Source organism: Salvelinus namaycush, chromosome 36 (genome assembly GCF_016432855.1).
Source record: "Salvelinus namaycush isolate Seneca chromosome 36, SaNama_1.0, whole genome shotgun sequence".
Taxonomy (NCBI): domain Eukaryota; kingdom Metazoa; phylum Chordata; class Actinopteri; order Salmoniformes; family Salmonidae; genus Salvelinus; species Salvelinus namaycush.
In genome coordinates this window covers 69,046-94,130 of record NC_052342.1, presented here as the reverse complement: position 1 = coordinate 94,130, position 25,085 = coordinate 69,046, and the positions used below count along the sequence as shown (strand labels likewise).

The window sequence follows — 25,085 nt, the reverse complement described above, 5'->3', positions numbered from 1 at the left end:
AGATCGGGGTGAAACATGGCTGCAATCCAGGATGAGTGACAGTGGCTGAAAATCCTGGTCAGCCACAATTTCAAGGACAAGTCCTACAGTGGCCTGTGGGAGACGATGTTGACAAAGGACCCCATCAGGCACGATTACAAGGTAGAGTAACAGTCCTGAGTGGTTATGTATGGTATCCTATGGTTGGTTATAATAAGTTCATGGTAAGAGTTTAAATGAAATTGAAAGATATTTCAGCCGCCCAGTGTGAGCGTGGCTTCTCTGCACAGAACCAGATTAAGAATTCGACAAGAAGCTGCCTTGGGGTCTCCACAACCTGATGAGGATCAGCCTGGAGGGCTCTTCTGTCGAGGAGTTTGATCCCACTCCTGCCGTGGACCACTGGCTGACCTCTAAGCGTGCCAGACGGCCAACATACAAAAGCAGCTGGACAACTGATATCCTTTGCGTCTAGTAGGCAATGGTCAATGTGTGATTTTGGTGGTATGTGCTGTTCCACAGATGTGTGTCCCTTAGTACACACAGTATAAATGTGAGTAATAAATTATTTGTTAACCTCACTAGGGTATGTGGGACGGTAGCGTCCCACCTCGTCAACAGCCAGTGAAACTGCAGGGCGCCAAATTCAAAACAGAAATCCCATAATTAAAATTCCTCAAACATACATGGATTTTACACCATTTTAAAGATATACTTGTTGTAAATCCAGCCAGTGTCCGATTTCAAAAAGGCTTTACGACGAAAGCAAACCAACCGATTATGTTAGGTCAGAGCCAAGTCACAGAAAAACACAGCCAATTTTCCAGCCAAAGAGAGGAGTCACAAAAAGCAGAAATATAGATAAAATTAATCACTAACCTTTGATGATCTTCACCAGATGACACTCATAGGACTTCATGTTAAACAATACATGTATGTTTTGTTCGGTAAAGTTCATATTTATATGCAAAAATCTGAGTTTACATTGGCGCGTTATGTTCAGTAGTTCCAAAACATCTGGTGATTTTGCAGAGCCACATCAATTTACAGAAATACTCATAATAAACATTGATAAAAGATACAACTGTTATGCATGGAATTTTAGATCCACTTCTCCTTAATGCAACCGCTGTGTCAGATGTCAAAAAAACTTTACGGAAAAAGCAAACCATGCAATAATCTGAGTACGGCGCTCAGACGACAAATCAAGCCAAACAGATATCCGCCATGTTGGAGTTAACAGAAGTCAGAAATAGCATTATAAATGCTCACTTACCTTTGATGATCTTCATCAGAATACACTCCCAGGAATCCCAGTTCCACAATAAATGTTTGTTTTGTTCAATAAATGTCCATTTATGTCCAAAACCCTCCTTGTTGTTTGCGCGTTTTGTCCAGTAATCCGAATGCAGAAGGCGCGTGCACTAATTCGAGGACAAAAAGTCAAAAGTACAATAAAAGTTAGTAGAAACATGCCAAACGATGTTTAAAATTAATCCTCCAGTTGTTTTTGTCATAAATAATCAATAATATTTCAACCGGACAAAAGCTTCATAATAGGAAAGGAGAAACAAGAAAGGCGCGTTCACGATCAGGGCGCATGGCTGATGAATGGAAATTTCCACTGGTCACTGATTGAAAGTGGTGTATCGCCCTCATTTTTCAAAGTAAAAGCCTGAAACAATGCCTAAAAACTGGTCACATGTGGAGGAAGGCACAGAGCTCGTGAACTGGGTCCTAAGTCTTTGTATGGTGGATAGGCTTTCAATGGAAAAACAGCCTTTCAATATAATAGTACTTCCTGGTTGGATTTTCATCGGGTTTTCGCCTGCCATATCAGTTCTGTTATACACAGACATTATTTTAACAGTTTTGGAAACTTTAGAGTGTTTTCTATCCAAATCTACTAATTATATACATATCCTATCTTCTGGGACTGAGTAGCAGGCAGTTTAATTTGGGCACCCTTTTCATCCAAAATTCCAAATGCTGCCCCCTACCCTAGTGAAGTTAATAAACTCTTACATTTTTCACTGTGCTCCTAAATTTATTTGTGTGCTCCTACATTTTTTCATTTAGGAGCACATGTACTCCTTTGGAAAAAAGTTAGCGTAGAGCCCTGCATATACAGTTGCAGCTGTATGAGAAGGCCTGCAAAACTGCGGCAAAAAAAAGGGCAGAAATGGGGAGATTTGATTAAGCATTGTCAAGTCCTTGATGATGGAGGTCAGATAAACCCCTTCCCCTGAAACACCCACAACATGGTCCCCCTTATTGACCATATTCCCAAGCATCTCCGTGCAGTCAGACCTTTGATTTTGTGCCACCAGGGCCACAATAATATGCCCCCTCTCTGAATGTCTGAGTGTGACCCCCTCCCATGAGTTACTGCAGATAGTCTTGCCAGCACTGCCTGGGTGGGGGCACCCCATCGGAATCCCCACCGACTAGGTACAAGGTCGTCAAGTTTCTCATTAGCAGCTTTGAGAATTTTGTTGTTTATGCTCTCCCTTCAGGGGGCTTTGGCTTTGCAGGACCAACTCTGCCAAGTAGGCTCAGAATCTTGAGGGGGCGGTGCTGCTCTAGGTCTCTGACCGCATTTTGGCTGCATACAGGCCGCTTACAGCAGGCCCATAAAACAGATAGGGACTTCTCCTTAGTATCTGGGTCATTCAGGTGGGTGTCTAGGGTATTGGGTTGTGGACTGTTCCATCAATATAGGACCATAAATAAATAAATTAGATGTAGAATTTATTTATAAAACCCTGTCCCACCATGATAGAACAATAAATAAGTAAGATGTATAATTCATTATAAAATGTATATCCCTCATCTGAACAACATTGAAAGCTCTCTCACAACCCCTACTCACAGAAATACATTGGCTCTGGGATATGCAACCATTTCCTCTCACTCAACGCCACACTTTCCCAAACACCAAAAAACACGCACCACACCATCCATGTTTAGGCTGGCAATACTAAAGTACCTATTAGAACATCCAATAGTCAAAGGTATATGAAATAGAAATGGTATAGAGAGAAATAGTCCTATAATAACTACAACCTAAAACTTCTTAGCTGGGAATATTGAAGACTCATGTTAAAAGGAACCACCAGCTTTCATATGTTCTCATGTTCTGAGCAAGGAACTTAAACGTTTGCTTTTTACATGGCACATACTGCACTTTTACTTTCTTCTCCAACACTTTGTTTTGCATTATTTAAACCAAATTGAACATGTTTCATTATTTATTTGAGACTAAATAGATTGTATTGATGTACTATATTAAGTCAAAATAAGTGTTCATTCAGTATTGTTGTAATTGTCATTATTACAAATATATATATAAAAATCGGCATCGTCTTTTTTTGGTCCTCCAATAATCGGTATCGGTGTTGAAAAATCATAATCGGTCGACCTCTAATCCTTACTGACTAGTTCAAGTATAGCCAGTTTGTAATTTATTGATTTTAACAGATCGGTTTCGTCCTTTACCATTCCCGGTGGTGAAAATATTAAATCGTTTGTATCTGTAGAAGAGTCACGTTTTCATTTTGAAATAGGTTTCCCTGTCTTACTCTCCGTCATGTTTGGGTGTTGCTTGTTTTCGTAATATTTGTAGATACATTTATCTAGTCTTATGGTTTGGTTATCCAGATTGAAGGTTATTACCCACCAGATTGTGCAGTGCTAATATTTAGTCAAATTTTCCGAGTTTTATTTTGAGGTGGTCTACATGGCTGTGTTCAGTCAGCCATCTTACATGACTCCCTTAGTCGATTGAGATAGGTCTCCAGTGACACCGTCCTTACCTTTAACACGCAATTGCGTTTAGAATTGTTACGCAATAACTGGCTTATAGAAGCACATGGTGTTTCACTCCAGCAGCAACAAAGGAGCTGTTTGAGAAGCAGTAGCAGCAGCTCTTGCGCTGTCTGAAAGACTTATGTTTATAGGCTCTGTATCTGTATGCACGTGTGATAAACATAACGATTAAATAAAACACACACGGGCCAATTTCATTCCACAAAATTATGCAAATGACCCTCGATAATCATGACCGGTCAAATGGATCTACATCGACTGGTATTTCCATCAATGAACAGGCAAAATATATATATTTTGCAATGGAATTTTTTCTTCTTCTCCCAGACAATTGGCCGGTGCCAGTTCTTTTTAGCTGGGCAAAAGACAGCTAACGGACACCCTGGTGTGTGTGGGGAGAGGAGAAGGACTGAACCCTGACCTTCCTGAAGGGAAGTTGCTCCACATTTTGTGTGTGTGTGTGTGTGTGTGTGTGTGTGTGTGTGTGTGTGTGTGTGTGTGTGTGTGTGTGTGAGTGTGAGTGTGAGTGTGAGTGTGAGTGTGAGTGAGCGAGATAAGCGAGAGAGGAGAGAGAGATGAGAGAGGGAGACTGTCACAGTTATCATAAACACCATAGGGCCTGCTTGGGACCTTGTTCCAATTCTGCAATCTTCCCACTTTCAATCCATAAGCCCTCACTAGTGAGCTTCAGTAGGCCCTTTCCCAATATACCCATATAAAAATGGCACCCGAAACTAATCGATTCTGATAAGAAGTCTGGATTAGGACACAGAGCCGGCCTCTGTTCTGCCTTTCCATAACAGTTGGCCACGCCGAATCAAATCTAAATGTCCCTCTCTTTGTAATCTTCACAGAGAGTAAGATCCGTTCCTTGAGGACTTCCCTGTGTCGTGTTTAGTCTGGTAATGTATGGATTATACAGTTAAGACATGGTCTTATACCTGACTTTCGAGCTCCTAACCAGCACACACCACTGTCTGTGTCACCACTGGTAATTATATTAAGTCAGCCTAAACCTCTGTCATAGGGGTAAGAGGTGGTGTGTATGTGTGTGTCAGCAAGCGTCTAATACTGAAAAGGGGTGTGCTATTTTCTAAGCTGTCTACGTATGGAGTAAAGTGTAATTAAGACCATTCAAAGGGAACTATGTTGCCATCTTAACACCACCAGAAAATTAGTCACTGAATGTATGAGAGAGACAGGACAGACTCTGAGCAGAGTTAGAGCAAACTTTGCAGGAACGGTCCTCAAGACAAAATGCATTATTAAATGCAAACAATCTTTCATCAGAGGTGGTTTAGATGAAGAGCTCATTGGACACCATCAACAAATACATGTTTATACATGTATAAGTATTCTATAGAATGTTTATAATCTGAGCTTCGCGTTGGACAAACATGTGCACATCAAGATAGTGTTGTCGAAGGCCTTGGATACATTCATCACTACAGTCTCCATTACCGTTAGTTGGATTAGAGATGGTATATCTCGTGTGTGCGTGCGTGCGTGGCCTCAGATGGCCGATGTGCCAATAACTACGGAGTCTATTTTACTTCTGGCAAAATAATAATTGCTGAAGCATTTATCACATGCACAAATAGCCTAGTTTTAACAGAATATCACCTGTCCGGCAGTGAGAACATGCAAATCCTCCAACAGCTGGTTGATGTGTGGAGAGAAACAAGAGAAAGTCCAGGCATTGCAGAACAATTCTAAATGCAACCTGGGGAAAAACAGAGCTTTGATGGCCTGAAATGAAAGGAGGAGGATCCCAGCTTTCAATGATTGTATTATTTCTCAATTCCTAGGCTAATACTGAGAAAATGACAGTGTTTATAGTCGGAGTATCTGGTATGCATGCTCCAATTAAAAAACAAACCATGGGAAAGCGTGTCGTCAGTGTTTCCCCTGTATTCATTTAGCAGTGGTGCACATCATAAATTAAATGTTAACTACCTACAAATTAGTCTGTGCCTACCTGGCAGAATAAAATCAGGATTATTTACATCAACCCAGTGGCCATTAGTTTTGCTACTGAAACACTGCTAACCAAACAGGGCTAGCTAGATACATGCACACTTAAATGAAAGGGTAACTACAAAAAATATTTGTAAAAAAAATTATGTTTACCAGACTTCAATAGTGGTCTCCTGGTATGGTTTCATCATTGTTGTGTACTTAAAATATATTTATTGTATTGTTTGTCTATGAAATTGTTTTTTGAGCAAAAATCAAGTCAAGGAAGACAGAATATTTCAATGATAGCTCTGTAATAAAATGTTCATGTATTTTTCATAACAGAACAGTGTTTTTCTGTGTTCCGAATCAACTTAATTGGCTATTTGGGTTCATAGCCTTGGTGCCTTGCCAAATTGGCCACCCCATTAAGGGATAGTGGCCTTGCCAATAAAATAACGAAATTCCAGGCCGTGCCGTGCGTGTGTCCAAGGTGTTTCATCACCTTACAAGGCCTAGGTCCTTTTGAGCAGATGGTCATAACTACCAGAGAACACAGAGAGTTGGGGGTGCGTTGTTTCAAAACGTTGGGTACCTTAGATTGGTTTCAGGCAGCAACCAGGATTGGGTAATCCTCCTTCAACAAATCTAGTTCTACTTAATTAAACTGTCATTTAACCTCACGCATTTGATTGCAATTTTAGGCACCCTAAAACGTTACAATATTTTATTATGTCATCTAATTAATATTATTCAATGGTATTCATTGTGATAATGTACTGAACATTGACACAATGACATGCCCAGCATACGTCATCATACATAATGCGAAGGGGAACTTGCGAATGTGACAAGCAATGAGCCAGGACATGAATCTGAGCACGCATGAATCAAATGAAAAGAAATGCCCCCCCGAAATTGAAAGAATAAACACAAATGTACACGTTTAAGAAGTTGTGGTTGAATTGGCAGTGCAACCTCTGAATATAGGGTCAAGGAATCTTGAGACACAATCCGCTCGTGCACATTTCAACTTCATGACGGTTGTTAGTTAACAATAGCAGGATTCATTAAAAAAAATAACTGTCCACGGTGACTCCCCATCAGATTAATTGTCAATTGAACCACGTTATCTACACAAAACACAACTCACCTGCGTGCACAATATCGGACAGGTCATAGTTCCTAGCGTTTCGGGAAAACTCTTTCAATTTGCGATTAGACAAGTTCAGAGCCCCGCTCGCTGCAGCTTCCTCGAGCGACTTCTCCACCCTCCGGCTAGCAGCTATTGTCGCCGGCAGCTGGGCACGGTACCCAGCAGCCATGAACGTGGAAATGCCTCAATGTTACTTCGTTTGAGTCTCAAAAAAGAAAGTCTTGCTTTACACTTTCATATCCCTCACAACTAATTCCAAAACCGTCCGACAAAAACAACTTTCGAAGTAGCTAGGACAATGAATTATTATTATTAATTATCCACTCCGAGAAGCATGAAAAAGCGGTACTTGCTAACTGTCAATCTCTGTCTGAAGGGGTGCAGCAGCACCAGGTAGGTGAGGAGCAGTGGGAGTGGCTACGACGAGCAAGAAAATTGATTGACAGGGATAACACGCCCATATCTCAAAGGAGATGAATTGGTGCACCCGATTGGACAACAATCACTTCATTAAAAGGAGGAAAGATTTGACCAATCACACCTTTCACATGGTGAATGTCACATGTGTGGTACGTGTTACCTTTGAATAGTGATTCGGAACCACACATTGTACTACGCGACCCTTTCAATGGCGATTTTAACTGAGACCGAGTGCGCATGTTCACCTAAAGAATGTTAGTAGTTAGCTAGAAAATGATTAGCTAGCTATCCTCATCACGTTGTAGCTACATGTAATTTCTTTGTTCCCATTCTAGTCTGTTCCCACTCAATGATGACTTCTCCCATCACTCAAGGTATGTTAAACATTGAAGGGAATTGTTGGTCTCAATAATAAGTAAAACACTTCAACCGGTGAAAAATGTAATCAGATTAGCTAGCTACTTGTCATTGGGCTTTTAAAGGGGAAATCAGCCGTTTCTACATCTATCTTTGACTTTTAAATGAATGATGTGTACCGATTGATTCTTGAAGATATAACTTATAAATGCCTTATGAGCTTAGTTCAACTGTCATACCCCACCAGAACCCCAAATAAAAGCTTGTTTTACTCCAATGTTTGTAAACAAAGTAAATGTAAACAAACACTGTATAGCCTCAAGCTATATCAAGGATGGTTAGTTCTTGCATCCATAACTCTGGCTATGAATTTGAGAGTGGTAACATTCCTCCAGCCCTGTCCATTAGCTTTTTACCCAAACAGGAACCTGAAGGCTCTTGTTCAAAGACTAGGAAACACTTACATACACCCATGTTACAATTTAATATATCTTTGTTGTTGTTGTAGGAAGACGCCTCATAACGGCTAACATCAGGGGTACCCTTGTGTCTTATCATGAACGGGGTAGGAAAAGGTGGTCCTCAGCCCTGGTGACGGAGGCTGCTGCAGCTACAGGACTACCTGTGTCTGTAGTTAAGGTATGAAATGGAGGGAAGGGGTGGGTGGGGGGTGAGAGGGAGGTGGAATTAGGGACATGTGACTACAGAGTTGGTGGATTTTGAGGGGTTAGTGGAAAGAGGGATTGGGGGGACATATTTATTTTGGTGAAAGTGTGGAAAGAAATAGGCTGTGTTCTGATACTCTGCATCCAGAAGTGTTCACACTTTCATTTCACCTCATGCATTTACAAGCATTGGATTGGTGCAAGCATAATGGGGAGACATTCCACCACAGCACAAGACCACTGAACGACCCTAGGCCAAGCGTTTTCTTTCCTAACCCCCTGTATTATTAGAATATTGTGAAATAAAAGAATAAACCACCAACCACCTAAAACACTGCGGATTAGGCAGGATCAGGCAATAGTGTACAATAATGTTTAATTACAGTTCTGTAAACGGTATTTTATCAACACAGAAGTTATACAGTGTTATGCTTGAATGTTTTTAGTTGAGTAACATCTAACGACAATGCTTTCCTTTCAAATTACAGAACTGGATTGGTAACTATGGGCGTTCACTTAATACCTCCTGCACATCCGGCGCCGCAACGCTGCTGGTTATAAGCGCATTGTGTCTGCCTATAACTTGTTTTGTGCAGAGGTGCTGAAGGGGAAAGGTATGTATTCTCAGATGAATGTTTATTCCAACATAAAAAAATGTAGTCTTTACATTCTGATGTGAAATGTTGAGAATTGCTCTATCACTTTCACCTCTCCAGTCAATAATGCGTCTTTCCACGGGAATCCTTTTTTAGTCAGAAAAATATGATATACTGTTTCCTGCTGGATTATTTTTGAAGGGTGGTTTTAAAGTAAGAGTATTATTTAAATAATGATATTAACTGGCCAATTACATATTTTTGGGGGGGGGGTGTTTTTCTTCCCCAATTCACTACTACTAAAAAATAATAATTCATTTTAATTTGGTGGAAACTTTTTAGGACACTCAAGGACATCTTACATTAAATGTAGGCCTACATAAAATGAAGTGCAATACGTCAAGTTATAAAATCAAGTGCATCAATCAACAGCAATATAACATCTAAACTCTCTAAAATCACAGGACCAGGCAAAATAGGACAGATAAAAAGAGGGAGGGGTTGGGAAGAGGATACAAACCCTGTTTGGTTTAGGTGGTAGGTTACCCGTTTAGGGTTGGTAGGGTTGGGAATAAGAGCTAAAGGCCCAGGCACCCATGGTGGAATGGGGGGAGACAAGGAGACCAGCAGAGGAGGAGCGGGAGGGAGCATAGAGTGGGAGAAGATCAGAGAGGTAGGTGGGTGCCAGGTTGTAGAGGGATTTGTAGGTAAGTAGCATTATTTTAAAGTGAATACAGGGTTGCACAGGGAGCCAGGTTTGGTTTGATTTGTTCAGTTGATCTGGTGCTGGTGTGGATTCTTGCAGCACCAGAGTTCAGAACCAGTTGGAGTCTATTAATGAGGTTGGTGGGGATCTGGTGAAGGAGAGTGTCACAATAGTCTAGTCAGGAAGTAACCAAGGTATGGATGAGGGTTTCGGTGCCGGAGTGTGACAGTGACGGGCGGAGCCTGGAGATATTGCGGAGGTGGAAGAATGGTGTCCCGGTGCTGGTTTTTATGTGGGGTTTAAAAGAGGGAGACACCGAGGCTTTTGACTGTGGTGATGCTTGGGGAGAGTGGATTTAGAGCCGTTGGGCATGACCTCTGTCTTATTGCTGTTGAGTTTGAGGAGGTCCATGCTCATCCAGCTCTGGATGTCCTGAAGGCAGCTGATGAGGGAGGGGAGTGGTGGGTTTGGTGTAGAGGTAGAGGTAGAGCTGGGTGTCATCAGCATAGCAGTGGGAGTGAACTTTATGATGTTGCCTGATCTCGCCCAGGGGTAGGAGGAATATGGATTCTTCTGACAATAAAGCATTCATGTTTTTGCACATTAATGAGTGATTTATAGGAATGATGTCCATGGTTTGAATCATAAGTGAATGTATTCAGAAATCTATTACTTAAAACTATGCGGTTCACTACAAATCACTTGTAGTCACCATAATCATTCAGCAGTTGTGAGATGGATGTACAGTTGAAGTCGGAAGTTTACATACACCTGAGCCAAATACATTTAAACTCCGTTTTTCACAATTCCTGACATTTAATCCTAGTAAAAATTCCCTGTCTTAGGTTAGTTAGGATTACCACTTTATTTTAAGAATGTGAAATGTCAGAATAATAGTAGAGAGAATGATTCATTTCAGCTTTTATTTCTTTCATCACATTCCCAGTGGATCAGAAGTTTGCATACACTCAAATAGTATTTGGTAGCATTGCCTTTAAATTGTTTAACTTGGGTAAAGCAATTTGGGTAGCCTTCCACAACCTTCCCACAATATGTTGGGTGAATTTTGGCCCATTCTGTCTGTTATATTATGTGAGGGTGGAACAAGGGGTCTGGGGGGCCCCGGAGGTCCGCTGAGGCCAGACTGTTCCTCACCATGTCTAAGGGGCACTGGAGGTCCACGGGGGCCCGGCTGTCCCTTGTCATATCTGGGGGCACTGCTTAGTTAGCTAGCTACCTTGACCAGGTGTTTAGAGAAAAGGTATTTGGCTAGACTAATGTTAGCTGACTAAAATATGCCCAGATTCGGAAACTACCAGTTAGCTAGCTCGTATCAGTTTAGTTAGATTGCGTTAGCTAACAAAGCTTCTGGATCTGGGCACATTTAGCCAGCTATAGTAGGTAGCTACTAGCTAGTGAACTATTTAGGTATAGGATTAGCAAGCATCAACTAACACTGCTTGTTGCATTAGCAAATGTGGGCTAGCTAGGTTAGCGTTTGAGGCTGGAGGGGTGTGCAAGGCCAGAGCATGTACCTGACCAATGACACTGCTTCCGGCTCACACTGGCAGAGCTCTACTCGCACATCATGCACTAGTTATGAAAAGTTCCATTAAAAAGACTGGAGCAAACGACACATTTTTAAATGCAAATATAAATAGTTTTCTTTGACATATCTGTGATGCGTAACGGCACAATCCGCAGTCAGGAATTCAGTTTCACCATCATTCGGGGTCAACAACATAGAAAACCTTGCATTTCACATAGTAAACATAACCAACAAGTTTAGGTTTGGTGAAAAATGTATGGGAAATAACGTTCCCTCTGGGTGCATTATAATTAGCATTGTCCCAGCTATGACAGCCCATAGGGCAGAAGCATATCTCCTGTTTCAGTAGTGTGAGGCAAATTGATATACAAGTATACCTCTTGGACAGGACACTAGTCTATCGCAATGCCTTACCCTGAATCCTTCTGCTTAATGCGGAGTGCCAAGCAGAGATGCATTAGGTCCCGCTTTTTAGAGTCTTTGGTATGACTGAGCTGGGGATCAAACCCAACCTTCCAATCTCAGTGCCGACACTAACCCCAGACACTGAGTCGATGGGTGCACTCTGCTTTAAATAAACAAAATCCGCTGCAGATTGTCAGCTGCTGTAACTCCAAACTGAGGTTTTAGGTTTTCTCCTTCATTGATTTGAGTTCACTCATTTACCGAAACGGTCTTGTTCACTTTTAATATCTGCCAAACCATGTCTTCCGAGTTGTAAAGGGCTGACCAGCCACATAATTAGTTATAAATTTCCCGTGACAACCACTATCCCATTGACTATATCCAGTAGTAGTTTCTTATTGTTCTAGTTGTGATATCATAACCCAGTTACACTACTGCAATTAAGGCACAAGCCATAATCAAGGTGTATACACTGAGTAAACCAAACATTAGGAGCACCTTAGTTTCTTTGTCAATTGTGCACATTACGAAACATTGTCGATGATAATTATCTGCCAGATCTCCATGTCAATGTTTTTGTCTATGGGTGGCCACCACACAGTCGGAGCAAAATATTGTCTCAGCCTCATAGTCGGTGCACCGCCATATTATCTCTGGCTCGATCCCACACACGGAGCAGAGATAGATTTTACTTGGGGGGGCAATATTCTCCACAAGGATGTTGTGCAGCTGCTCCCTAATTTCTCTCCGTGCAGCCACTGTTTCCGCCTTCTTTCTCTGAGCACTGGTAGTCTGGGTATTACTTGTAGCTGGCCTGAGGAGGTTCCAAGCTGGAGGTGCAGCACTGAGGGACAATGTGCCTCTTTCACCTCTGAGCATTGTCTCTCAATGGAATTTCCTTTCCCAGGATAAAGATTTTTGATTTCCCAATTTTGGGCATTGTTGCACAATTCTGAAACAAAAGACACTTGTAAAAAATCTGATAAAATACATATATTTGATCACAAACTCAAGGAAGGCAAGAGTCACTGGCTATTACTGGCCTATTACAGAGTCACTGGCTTACTGGTGCTCTTCCATGCCACCCCTAGGGGGGGTGCGTCACTTGAGTGGGTTGAGTCACTGGCGTGATCTTCCTGTCTGGGTTGGCACCCCCCCTGGGGTTGTGCCGTGGCGGAGATCGTTGCTATACTCGGCCTTGTCTCAGGATGGTAAGTTGGTGGTTGGAGATATATATCCCTCTAGTGGTGTGGGGGCTGTGCTTTGGCAAAGTGGGTGGGGTTATATCCTGCCTGTTTGGCCCTGTCCGGGGGTATTGTCGGGACGAGGCCACAGTGTTTCCCGACCCCTCCTGTCTCAGCCTCCAGTATTTATGCTGCAATAGTTCATGTGTCAGTGGGCTAGGGTCAGTCTGTTAAATCTGGAGTATTTCTCCTGTCTTGTCCTGTGTGAATTTAAGTATGCTCTCTCTAATTCTCTTTCTTTCTTTCTCTCGGAGGACCTGAGCCCTAGGACCATGCCTCAGGACTACCTGGCCTGATGACTCCTTGCGGTCCCCAGTCCACCTAGTCGTGCTGCTGCTCCAGTTTCAACTGTTCTGCATGCGGCTATGGAACCCTCACCTGTTCACCGGACTTGCTACCTGTCCCAGACCTGCTGTTTTCAACTCTCTAGAGACAGCAGGAGTGGTAGAGATACTCTGAATGATCGGCTATGAAAAGCCAACTGACATTTACTCCTGAGGTGTTGACCTGTTGCACCCTCTATAACCACTGTGATTATTATTATTTGACCCTGCTGGTCATCTATGAACATTTGAACATCTTGGCCATGTTCTGTTATAATCTCCACCCGGCACAGCCAGAAGAGGACTGACCAGCCCTCATAGCCTGGTTTCTTCCTAGGTTCTGTCCTTTCTAGGGAGTTTTTCCTAGCCACCGTGCTTCTACACCTGCATTGCTTGCTGTTTGGGGTTTTAGGCTGGGTTTCTGTATAGTACTTTGTGACATCAGCTGATGTAAGAAGGGCTTTATAAATACATTTGATTGATTGATTGAACCTAAATAGAAATAATATTTGACTAAAACATAAGAATTTCAAAACTTGATTAAATTTGGGGACATTGTCCTGCATAGGGTGCCGTCTTTCAGATGGGACGTAAAAACGAGTGTCCTGACTCTGGTCATTCAAAATCCCATTGCACTTATTGTAAGAGTAGGGGGGTTCAACCTGCTGTCATGGCTAAATTCCCAACTTGGCCACATTCAATCATGGCCACCTAATCATCCACCTCATTCCTAATATCATTATTTAAATAATACTCTTACTTTAAAACCCCCTTTAAAAATAATCCAGCAGTAAACAGTATATCATATTTTCCTGACTAAAAAAGGTTTCCTGTGGAAAGACACATTATTGACTGGAGAGGTGAAAGTGATAGAGCAGTTCTCAACATTTCACATCAGAATGTAAGACTACATTTTTTATGTTGGAATAAACATTCATCTGAGAATACATACCTTTCCCCTTCAGCACCTCTGCACAAAGCAAGTTATAGGCAGACACACTGCGCTTCTAACCAGCAGCTTTGCAGCGCCGGGTATTGCAGGAGGTATTAAGTGAATGCTCATAGTTACCAATCCAGTTCTGTAATTTGAAAGGAAAGCATTGTCGTTAGATGTTACTCAACTAAAAACATTCAAGCATAACACTGTATAACTTCTGTGTTGATAAAATACCGTTTACAGAACTGTAATTAAACATGATTTTACATTATTGCCTGATCCTGCCTAATCCGCAGTGTTTTAGGTGGTTGGTGGTTTATTCTTTTATTTCACAATATTCTAATAATACAGGGGGTTAGGAAAGAAAACGCTTGGCCTAGGGTCGTTCAGTGGTCTTGTGCTGTGGTGGAATGTCTCCCCATTATGCTTGCACCAATCCAATGCTTGTAAATGCACGAGGTGAAATGAAAGTGTGAACACTTCTGGATGCAGGGTATCAGAACACAGCCTATTTCTTTCCCCAAAATAAATATGTCCCCCAATCCCTCTTTTCACTAACCCCTCAAAATCCATCAACTCTGTAGTCACATGTCCCTAATTCCACCTCCCTCTCACCCCCCCCCCACCCCTTCCCTCCATTTCATACCTTAACTACAGACACAGGTAGTTCTGTAGCTGCAGCAGCCTCCGTCACCAGGGCTGAGGACCACCTTTTCATATCCCGTTAATGATAAGACACAAGGGTACCCCTGATGTTAGCTGTTATGAGGTGTCTTCCTACAACAAAGATATATGAAATATTAAATTGTAACATGTAAGTGTTTCTTAGTAAGTGTTAGTAAATGTAAGTGTTTCCTAGTTGTTGACAAGAGCCTTCAGGTTCCTGTTTGGTTAAAAAGCTATGGGACAGGGCTGGAGAAATGTTACCACTCTCAAATTCATAGCCAGAGCTATGGATGCTAAGGGCTGTGTCCAGGCACTCTGCGTTGCGTCAAGCATAAGAACAGCCCGTAACTGTGGTATGTTGGCCATATATCACACCTCCACGTGCCTTATTGCTTAACTATACACCACTATCCCCAACAAACCCACCACCCCTTCCCACTATGCGTATGTATGTGTGTACACGTACATATGAGTGTGTGCGTCAGAACTCCTATGCAAGAGAAAATGTCAGGCCAGCGGTTCTGCATTGTCCCCATCTCCTGTGTGGTTTTGGTTTTACCCCTCTCTTTTTCCTATTCTTCCCCCTTGACCAGATGACTGCCCCCCACACCCCCTATTCCCCTTCTCTGTCTCAGGGACCATTAACATTCTCTCTTTCCCCCCTCCCCACCCTCCCTCCCCAGTGTCCCATTGGACCATCTGTCAATGTCGTGGTGTCCTGATCCCACAGCTGGATCCAGAGAGCGATTGGGTCGGGCGCTTTATACACTACATTCTCACTGTACACTTAAACAAATACCCTCCATTAGCAGCCGCTGTTACGTTAACCCTCCACTGGCCGGACGTTTAACGGATTTCGTATGGTAAAACCCATGACCTTCCGCTTGACAATTGTATGTTTTTTCCTCTCATCCATGATGTTGTTATAAAATGCATAGTTATTTACAAGATGGCCACTGAAACTAACAAGTAAGATGATTTGTAGTAAATGGCTCAAAAGTACTGGACACAGGTTTTGAAGCACCAAGATGGAGTTATTTACAAAACGACAGCTGAAATTAACTAGTGACATGATTTGTTGGCAGAAAAGAGTTAAAACAACATTTTGTATCTTGACCAGATGCTGGTCCCTTAGAGGTCATAAATCGTAGTGGCACCACATTTGTTTGGATTTTCTACAAGTGTAGGCTATGTGTTAGTTAGATGTATTGGGTGCGTGATTTGTCTGTTTACATGGGGCATCAACAACCGATCCATTACTCCAGGGGAAAAGAGGAGGATGGGAGAGCACAGAGGAAGAAGAGGGGTCGGAGTGGGGAGACAGGGAGCGTGAGAAAGAGTGATGTCAGAGCTGCATCATCCAGCATCTACTGGACTTAGGACACTGGGAGTGCGAAAGATGGGGGAGGAGGGGAAGAGCGGAAATGATAGTGCAAAAGAGGACAGGAAAAGTAGAGAAGTCATATCCAGTAAATATTACTAGGTCATTGGCTTGCACAGAGCAAAACAGAGCTTTGGCAGTCACCACACTTCAGACACACAGTTATTTGATTCCACTCTCTGGAATCAAAGGCCATGACATCCCTCCTTATGCATGTGGGTCAATGAGGTTCAAGCATCTAAGTCCCCGGCAGACCCAGGAAATGTCTGTTTCCTTGGACTGTCGGCGTGCAGCAGTGAAAACTCATTTGAATCTGCTGGGGACTCGCGTGCTACTAAATGTATAATCTGCCACATGTTCGTTGTTGTGACGGGGAAAGGTCCGATGGAGACCTTAATTTGTGAAAAATGTATTGAACTTGATGCAGCTAAAGAAAGGATTATTACTCTTCATGAAGAGATAAAACATTTGACTAAGCGCCTTGAACTGAATATGATTTCTATGAGACTATCGACATCTTTAAATACTTCCTATCAAAACATCCAAGAGGATCATAATGAGACCTTCCTGGACTATGGTACATTTCCGCCACTGCACTAACTTGGACCAGAAAATGGCTGCTCATTGTTCGACTCCAGGTGAGCGTAAATGGATGGCTGTCGGAACCAGAAAGTTGGAGAAGAATCGTTCTCGGGGTGCCTACCGTCTTCCCCCGCTTCCGGATATTGAAATTGCTTTGAGCCCCTGTACCAGCTGTCTTCTGCTGGGTGCTTTGGTGTTCTATCCATGGCTGTGGATGCCCCTCCAGCTACCTCTCCCTGTCCTAGTCAATCAACTGCCTGGGCACAGCCTAGACAGCCCCCTTCCGCTGGAAAAACTTTACACCCCCTGCTATATTGTGGATAAAGAGTTACCTGTCTAATTGAACATAGAGGGTGTTTTTTAATGGAAGCTTCTCCAACAAATTCCAGGTAGAATCAGGAATTCCCCAGGGTAGCTGCCTAGGCCCCTTACTTTTTTCATTCTTTACTAACAGTGCAACACAATGCAACAATACGATGAAGTGTGAATATTTCTGCCACCCACATACAGGAAAACGTTTCCAAATAAATTACATTATTACGTGCTCCACCACCCATGTAATCTACATTATTAAATGTCCATGTGGGCTGTGCTATGTAGGTAAAACCTCTCGTTCTCTCAAACAGAATAAGTGAACATAAAAGTTAAATTAGGAGAAACGACAGGGATTATCCAGTCGCAGTACATTTTAAAGACCTAAAACATGACATTTCTACCTTTAGATTTTGTGGCATAGAGAAAGTTAAGATATCAGACAGGGGAGATTATATAAATAATACTCTGAGCAAAAGAGAATGTTTTGGGATTTTCACCCGCCAGACATTATTTCCTAAAGGTCTTAATGATGAAATGCCTATGTAGGCTATGTTGTAAATTTGAACATGAATTATGCCCCTATTTCAGATTACTCTGATGTCCTGATTGTGGTTTACAGAGGTGTTTAATACGTTTTATGTACACACTTTATTCAAATATTAATGAAATGCATATTGTTATATTTGGTAGCAATTATTTGTTTTCCTTCGACTCCAACCACATTCGATGCGTGGAACGGCTGTGGGTGAAGCTAGGTCTACATAAGGGTGCTAATTTAAAAAACTCACAAAAGCTCTGACGAAGGCCATGAGGCCGATACGTAAAGCTTATTAAAGAGCAGTGATACTACCAAGAACAGTGTGCGGGTTCCATATTTTTCTCATTCTTTACTAACAACATTTGGCTTTGAGTAAAGCCAGTGTGTCTATGTATGCGGATGACTCAACACTATTCACAACAGCTACCACAGCGACTGAAATGACATCAACACTTAACAAAGAGCTGCAGTTAGTTTCAGAATGGGTGGCAAGGAATAAATTAGTCTTAAATATTTCAAAAACTAAAAGCATTGTATTTTGGACAAATTTTTCACTAAATCCTAAATCTCAACTAAATCTTGTAATGAATAATGTGGATATTTGAGGAGACTAAACTGCTTGGAGTTACCCTGGATTGTAAACTGTGATGGTCAAAACATATTGATACAACAGTAGCTAAAGGTGGGGACAAGTCTGTCAATAGTCAAGTGTTGCTCTGCATTCGTAACAGCACAATCAACAATGCAGGTTCTACAGGCCCTAGTTTTGTCGCACCTGGACTACTGTGCAGTTGTGTGTTCAGGTCCCACAAAAGGGGCTCAGAACAAGGCAACACGGCTGGCCCTTGGATGTACACAGAGCGCAAATATAAGGTATTGACATGTTGAATGCACCGAGCTGTCTCATGCCAGCAGTAAAATCAGATTTAAAAAACAGATACAATTGCACCTTATGGAACAGCGGGGACTGTGAAGCAACACAAACAGACACATGCATACATACACATGAAAACATATGTACTATACACACACGTACACGTGGATTTTGTGTTATAGATATGTGGTAGTAAAAAAAAGGGAAAGGGGGGATACCTAGTCAGTTGTACAACTGAATGCCTTCAACTGAAATGTGTCTTCCGCATTTAACCCAGAGAGGTGCGGGGGGCTGCCATAATCGACTTCCACGTCTTCGGCGCCCGCGTAGAGTAGAGGCCTGACGGCACACACTTAATATGGTGTGAAATCTGCTCAGAATGTTTTGTAATGTTTTTAAAATGTATAACGGTATCCATAATAAATAAAAATAGAAATATGAATCATTCTCATTAGTATCATAGACTAAGCTTATTTGTTTTTGACCAATGTTCTGTTCCATGTGATTATAAATGTCACACAGCTCAGTGTGTGTGTCTTTGTGTCTGTCTCTGTGTGTGTATTGCATACCTTCAATACTTCATACATGTGGTATGTCGTCAATGGATCCATGGCAACCTTCCCATAACAACCTTCCCTTCCCATATTTTTTTACCCCCTTTTTCTCCCCAATTTCGTGGTATCCAATTGTCAGTAGTTACTATCTTGTCTCATCGCTACAACTCCCGTACGGGCTCGGGAGAGACGAAGGTGGAAAGCCATGCGTCCTCCGAAACACAACCCAACCAAGCCGCACTGCTTCTTAACACAGCTCGCATCCAACCCGGAAGCCAGCCGCACCAATGTGTCGGAGGAAACACCGTGCACCTGGCGACCTGGTTAGCGTGCACTGCGGCCGGCCCGTCACAAGAGCCGCTAGAGCACGATGAGACAAGGATATCCCTACCGGCCAAACCCTCCCTAACCCAGACGACGCTAGGCCAATTGTGCGTCGCCCCACGGCCCTCCCGGTCGCGACCGGCTGCGACAGAGCCTGGGCGCGAACCCAGAGTCTCTGGTGCCCTAGACCACTGCGCCACCTGGGAGGCCTTAATTTGTTGCATTTTAACCCTCTGAAATAGAGGAGGGGTGAATGAAGGTCAATGGTCATAGCCTTTAACCACTGGAAAGGTATGAGGAGAAAGAGAGAATAGGTGCATGACAGATTGATGCACATAGAGGCCAGTGGGAGGGAGAGACAGCAGGACTGAGAATCAGAAGAAGAAATAGAGAGAGAGTGACAGATGGATTAAAGGAGAAGGACAATAAGAGAGACTGAAGAGTGCAGGAGGAGAGAGGGAGAGCAGAAGAGAGAGTGTGAGTGGGGGACAGAAGGACAGCAGAGAGAGAGAGAGAGAGAGAATGAGTACCTGCTGAAAGAGGAAAATGCCTGAGAATAAGAGGAATGTGATTGGACGTGACCAGCCCACAACCAGCTGTGCGTGTTATGTTGTGCGCGCGTGCACACACAAGCACGTACACACGCATGCACTGCCTTGATCACTCTCTGGTTTCATGACTCGAGGGTTCCTCACTTCTCCAATCAAACTAAATCTCAATGAACAGTTTCCAAACGCTGTGACTTACTTTGCGTGACCTTTAAATAGTGCTGATTTGTCATGGATATGATCTTTCAAGTTATGCTTTATGCCTTCTATGTGAATCCATTCATTGTACAATGTTAATTAAATATCTGTCTTTGATATAGACAATCCTCAGACCAATTCTTGCTAGTCAACGTCAACTCGTTGCTTAATGCTTGCTTGTATATTTTAAATCAAATCTTGTCACATGCGCCGAATACAACAAGAGTAGACCTTACATTTTAAAGAAAAATAACAACAAAAAATAATAAATAAAGTAACTAATAATTAAAGAGAAGCATTACGAGTCGCATGTGAGGTATTTATAATATCATATATAGCCTACTTTATATACACATGTAAAATACTACTGTCCACTACAATAGCATAATGCTTCTTCTTTGGATAAGCCAAGATGCATTGTCCGGCTGACTCACTCTGAGTCAGATTATATTCATTAAACTGTTTGCAAATGAGTTTGGATCACAGATTTGCAGGTATAGTGTGCCAAGCCGTGCTGTCTTCCATCTGTGTGTGTGTGTGTCTGTATCTGTCTCTGTGTGTGTGTGTGTGTGTGTGTGTCAGGACCCGGTGTGAGAAACAGTCACTAATAGTCGGCAGAACCCAGAAGATGAGGCAGACACAGCAGTACTAGAGACGGTGGTTTAATCAAGGTAAAAGATCTTCAGGCAAAAATATAAATCCACAACGTCAAAAGTAAAGCCAAGAGAAAAAATGGATATCCTCCAAAATACAAAGAAAATCCACAAAGTGGTAAGAACAGCAGGGAAAAAACAAACCTCAAAAGACTAATCAAAAATAAACAAGAACAAAACCAGAGTACCTCTGGAAAATCCAACAAGAGAAATATATGTTCACAGCATGGCTGGGGCTGGGTGCTAACATACAAACACAGAGCAAAGAACTGAGGGACACTAATGGTTTAAATACCTACAAGGAAATGAGGCACAGGTGAAAACAATAACTAGAAGGGAAAAAAACAAAAGGTTCAAAAAGGCGCAATGGGGACATCTAGTGACCAAAACCTGAATAGTCCTGGCCAAAACCTGACAGTGTGTCTGTCTGTCTCTGTGTCTGTCTGTCTGTCTGTGTGTGTGTCTGTCTGTGTTTTCTGCTGTGTCAGTGCTGTGAGGTGCAGCAGCAGCTGGCCATTACATGGTTATGTGACACACACACAGACACAAAAAACACGCACGCACGCACACCCACACACACAGAAATACAGAAATAGAGACAGGTGCAACTGAGGAGAGAGTGATTAAAAACGAATGAGAGGGAAAAAGAGAAAGGTCTCCTATTGCCCATCCATCCCATCTTTCATTTCATTTGGCAGCAGCCCAAACTCTCTGTGTTCACTCCACCTCCCCCCCCAACACTGTCACCTTCCCTTATTTAGCTAGTGTGTCACCGTGACAGAGTGAGAATGATAGTTTGGAAGGAGAGAGAGAGAGGAAGAGAGAAAAAAGGGGTCTGAAAGCAGGAGAGAGAGAAATAGATAGGGAGGAGAGAGAGTAAATTCTCCAATAAACTACCCGATGGCGACACAACCTGAATAGTCTCTGAGCCATGCGTCCCCAAGATTACAGAACTTGTCTTGATCGTGACCACAGGTTAATTGTGTCAAGGCCATTATGTAACTCTTCATTGTACTGTATATGATTGTTCTGATAAATCATTGTCATAGTGTGTCCATTGAGTTTTCGATGTGATATCATGCCATGCCGAACCACAAACAACGACCAGGTGTAGCCATTGCCTTGTATTTCAAATCAAATCAAATTGTATTTGTCACATGCGCAGAATACAATACTTACAAGCCCTTAACCAACAATGCTTTAAGAAAAAAAAAATGTTAAGTAAACAATAGATAAGGATAAATAGAAAATAGAAAATGAAAGTAACAAATAATTAAACAGCAGCAGCAAAATAACAAGCGAGGCTATATACAGGGGGTATCGGTACAGAGTCAATGTGCGAGGGCACCGGTTATTTGAGGTAATATGTACATGTAGCTGGAGTTAAAGTGACCATGCATAGATTATAAACTAAGAGTAGCAGCAGCGTAAAAGAGAGGTCTGGGTAGCCCTTTGATCAACTGTTTAGGAGTCTTATGGCTTGGGGGTAGAAGCTGTTAAGAAGTCTTTTGGACCTCGACTTGGCGCTCTGGTACCGCTTGCCGTGCGGTAGCAGAGAGAACAGTCTATGACTAGGGTAGCTGGAGTCTTTGACAATTTTTAGGGCCTTCCTCTGACACCGCCTGGTGTAGAGGTCCTGGATGGCAGGAAGCTTGGCCCCAGTGATGTACTGGGCCGTATGCACTACCCTCTGTAGTGCCTTGTGGTCGGAGGCCCAGCAGTTGCCATACCAGGCAGTTATGCAAGCCACGGATCTGAGGACCCATGCCAAATCATTTCAGTCTCCTGAGGGGGAATAGGCTTTGTCGTGCCCTTTTCACGACTGTCTTGATGTGTTTGGACCATGATAGTTTGTTGGTGATGTGGACACCAAGGAACTTGAAGCTCTCAACCTGTTCCACTACAGCCCTGTTGATGAGAATAGGGGCATGCTCGGTCCTCCTTTTCCTGTAGTCCACAATCATCTCCTTTGTCTTGATCACATTGAGGGAGAGATTGTTGTCCTGGCACCAGGTCTCTGACTTCCTCCCTATAGGCTGTCTCATCCTTGTCGATGATCAGGCCTACCACTGTTTTGTCATCGGCAAGCTTGATGATGGTGATGGAGTCGTGCCTGGCCATGCAGTCATGAGTGAACAGGGAGTACAGGAGGGGACTGAGCACGCACCCCTGAGGAGCCCCAGTGTTGAGGAGCAGCATGCCGCATGTGTTGTTCCTTACCCTTACCACCTTGGGGCGGCCCATCAGGAAGTCCAGGATCCAGTTGCAGAGGGAAGTGTTTAGTCCCAGGGTCCTTAGCTTAGTGATGGGTTTTGAGGGAATTATGGTGTTGAACGCTGAGCTGTAGTCAATGAATAGCATTCTCACATAGGTGTTCCTTTTGTCCAGGTGGGAAAGGGCAATGTGGAGCGCAATAGAGATTGCATCATCTGGGGATCTGTTGGGGCGGTATGCAAATTGGAGTGGGTCTAGGGTTTCTGGGATAATGGGATAATGGTGTTTATGTGAGCCATGACCAGCCTTTCAAACCACTTAATGGCTACAGACGTGAGTGCTACATGTCGGTAGTCATTTAGGCAGGTTACCTTAGTGTTCTTGGGCACAGGGACTATGGTGGTCTGCTTGAAACATGTTGCTATTACAGACTCAGTCAGGGACAGGTTGAAAATGTCAGTGAAGACACTTGCCAGTTGGTCAGCGCATGCTCGTGGTAATCCATCTGGCCCTGCGGCCTTGTGAATGTTGACCTGTTTAAAGGTCGATACAGAAGTGATTTAGCTCATCTGGTAGGTTTTTGTCACTGGGCAGCTCATGGCTGTGCTTCCCTTTGTAGTCTGTAATAGTTTGCAAGCCCTGCCACATCCGACAAGCATCGGAGCCGGTGTAGTACGATTCAATCTTAGTCCTGTATTGATGCTTTGCCTGTTTGATGGTTCGTTGGAGGGCATAGCAGGATTTCTTATAAGCTTCCAGGTTAGAGTCCCGCTCCTTGAAAGCGGCAGCTCCCTTTAGCTCAGTGCGGATGTTGCCTGTAATCCATGGCTTCTGGTTGGGGTATGTACGTACATGTAACCGATGTGAAATGGCTAGCTAGTTAGCGGGGTGTGCGCTAATAGCATTTCATTTGGTGACGTCACTCGCTCTGAAACCTTGAAGTAGTTGTTTCCCTTGCTCTGCAAGGGCCGTGGCTTTTGTGGAACGATGGGTAACGATGCTTTGTGAGAGGCAGTTGTTGATGTGTGCAGTGTCCCTGGTTCGAGCCCAGGTAGGGGCGAGGAGAAGGACGGAAGCTATACTGTTACATACGGTCACTGTGGGGATGACGTCATCGACGCACTTATTGATGAAGCCAGTGACTGATGTGGTGTCCTCCTCAATGCCATCGGAAGAATCCCAGAACATATTCCAGTCTGTGCTAGCAAAACAGTCCTGTAGCTTAGCATCTGCTTCATCTGACCACTTTCTTAATGACCAAATCACTGGTGCTTCCTGCTTTAGTTTTTGCTCGTAAGCAGGAATCAGGAGGACATAGTTATGGTCAGATTTTCCAAATGGAGGGCAAGGGAGAGCTTTGTACGTGTCTCTGTGTGTGGAGTAAATGTGGTCTAGAGTTTTTTTCCCCTCTGGTTGCACATTTAACATGCTAATAGAAATCAGGTAAAACTGATTTGAGTTTCCCTGCATTGAAGTCCCAGGCCACTAGGAGCGCTGCCTCTGGATGAGCGTTTTCCTGTTTTCTTATGGCTGTAAACAGCTCATTGAGTGCGGTCTTAGTGCCAGCATCGGTCTGCGATGGTATATAGACATCTATGAAAAATATAGATGTAAAATCTCTTAGTAAATAGTGTGGTCTACAGCTCATCATGAGATACTTTACCTCAGGCAAGAAAAACCTTGAGACTTCCTTCGTGCACCAGCTGTTGTTTACAAATATGCATAGGCCGCCCCCCTTGTCTTACCAGAGGCCGTGAAAAAGCTTAAAACCCGCCAACTGTATGTTAATCATGTCATCGTTCAGCCACGACTCGGTGAAACATTAGTTATTACAGTTTTTAATGTCCCGTTGGTATGCGCTCTTAGTTCATCTATTTTATTATCGATTGATTGTATGTTGGCTAATATGACCGATGGTAAATGTAGATTACCCTCTCGGGGACGGATCCTTACAAGGCACCCGAATCGTTGTCCATGATACCTCCGTCTGTTCCTCCTGCGAATGACAGGGATGAGGGCCTTGTCGGGTGTCTGGAGTAAATCCTTCCTGTCCGACTTAATAACGCAAAAAAACATACCCAATAGCACAATTGATTACGGGATCGCAAATCGGCGGC

At 43.0% G+C, this 25,085-nt stretch overlaps 1 protein-coding gene and 1 long non-coding RNA gene across 3 annotated transcripts in view; one reads left to right on the top strand and one right to left on the bottom strand.

Moving 5' to 3' along the window:
• Positions 1 to 7,310, bottom strand: part of LOC120030598 (leucine-rich repeat and calponin homology domain-containing protein 4-like) — a 45,554-nt gene extending 38,244 nt beyond the window's left edge. For both annotated transcript variants that reach the window (XM_038976022.1, XM_038976023.1), the window contains exon 1: positions 6,917 to 7,310. In XM_038976022.1, the coding sequence (XP_038831950.1) occupies positions 6,917 to 7,088 (172 nt within the window). In that variant the 5' untranslated portion in view covers positions 7,089 to 7,310. The remainder of the gene's footprint in view (positions 1 to 6,916) is intronic.
• Positions 7,311 to 7,621: 311 nt separating this feature from the next.
• LOC120030617 lies at positions 7,622 to 13,162 on the top strand. The gene is made up of 4 exons (XR_005473661.1): positions 7,622 to 7,713; positions 8,205 to 8,335; positions 8,850 to 8,975; positions 13,116 to 13,162. It is a non-coding gene; the product is annotated as an uncharacterized LOC120030617 (long non-coding RNA).
• Positions 13,163 to 25,085: the final 11,923 nt, after the last annotated feature.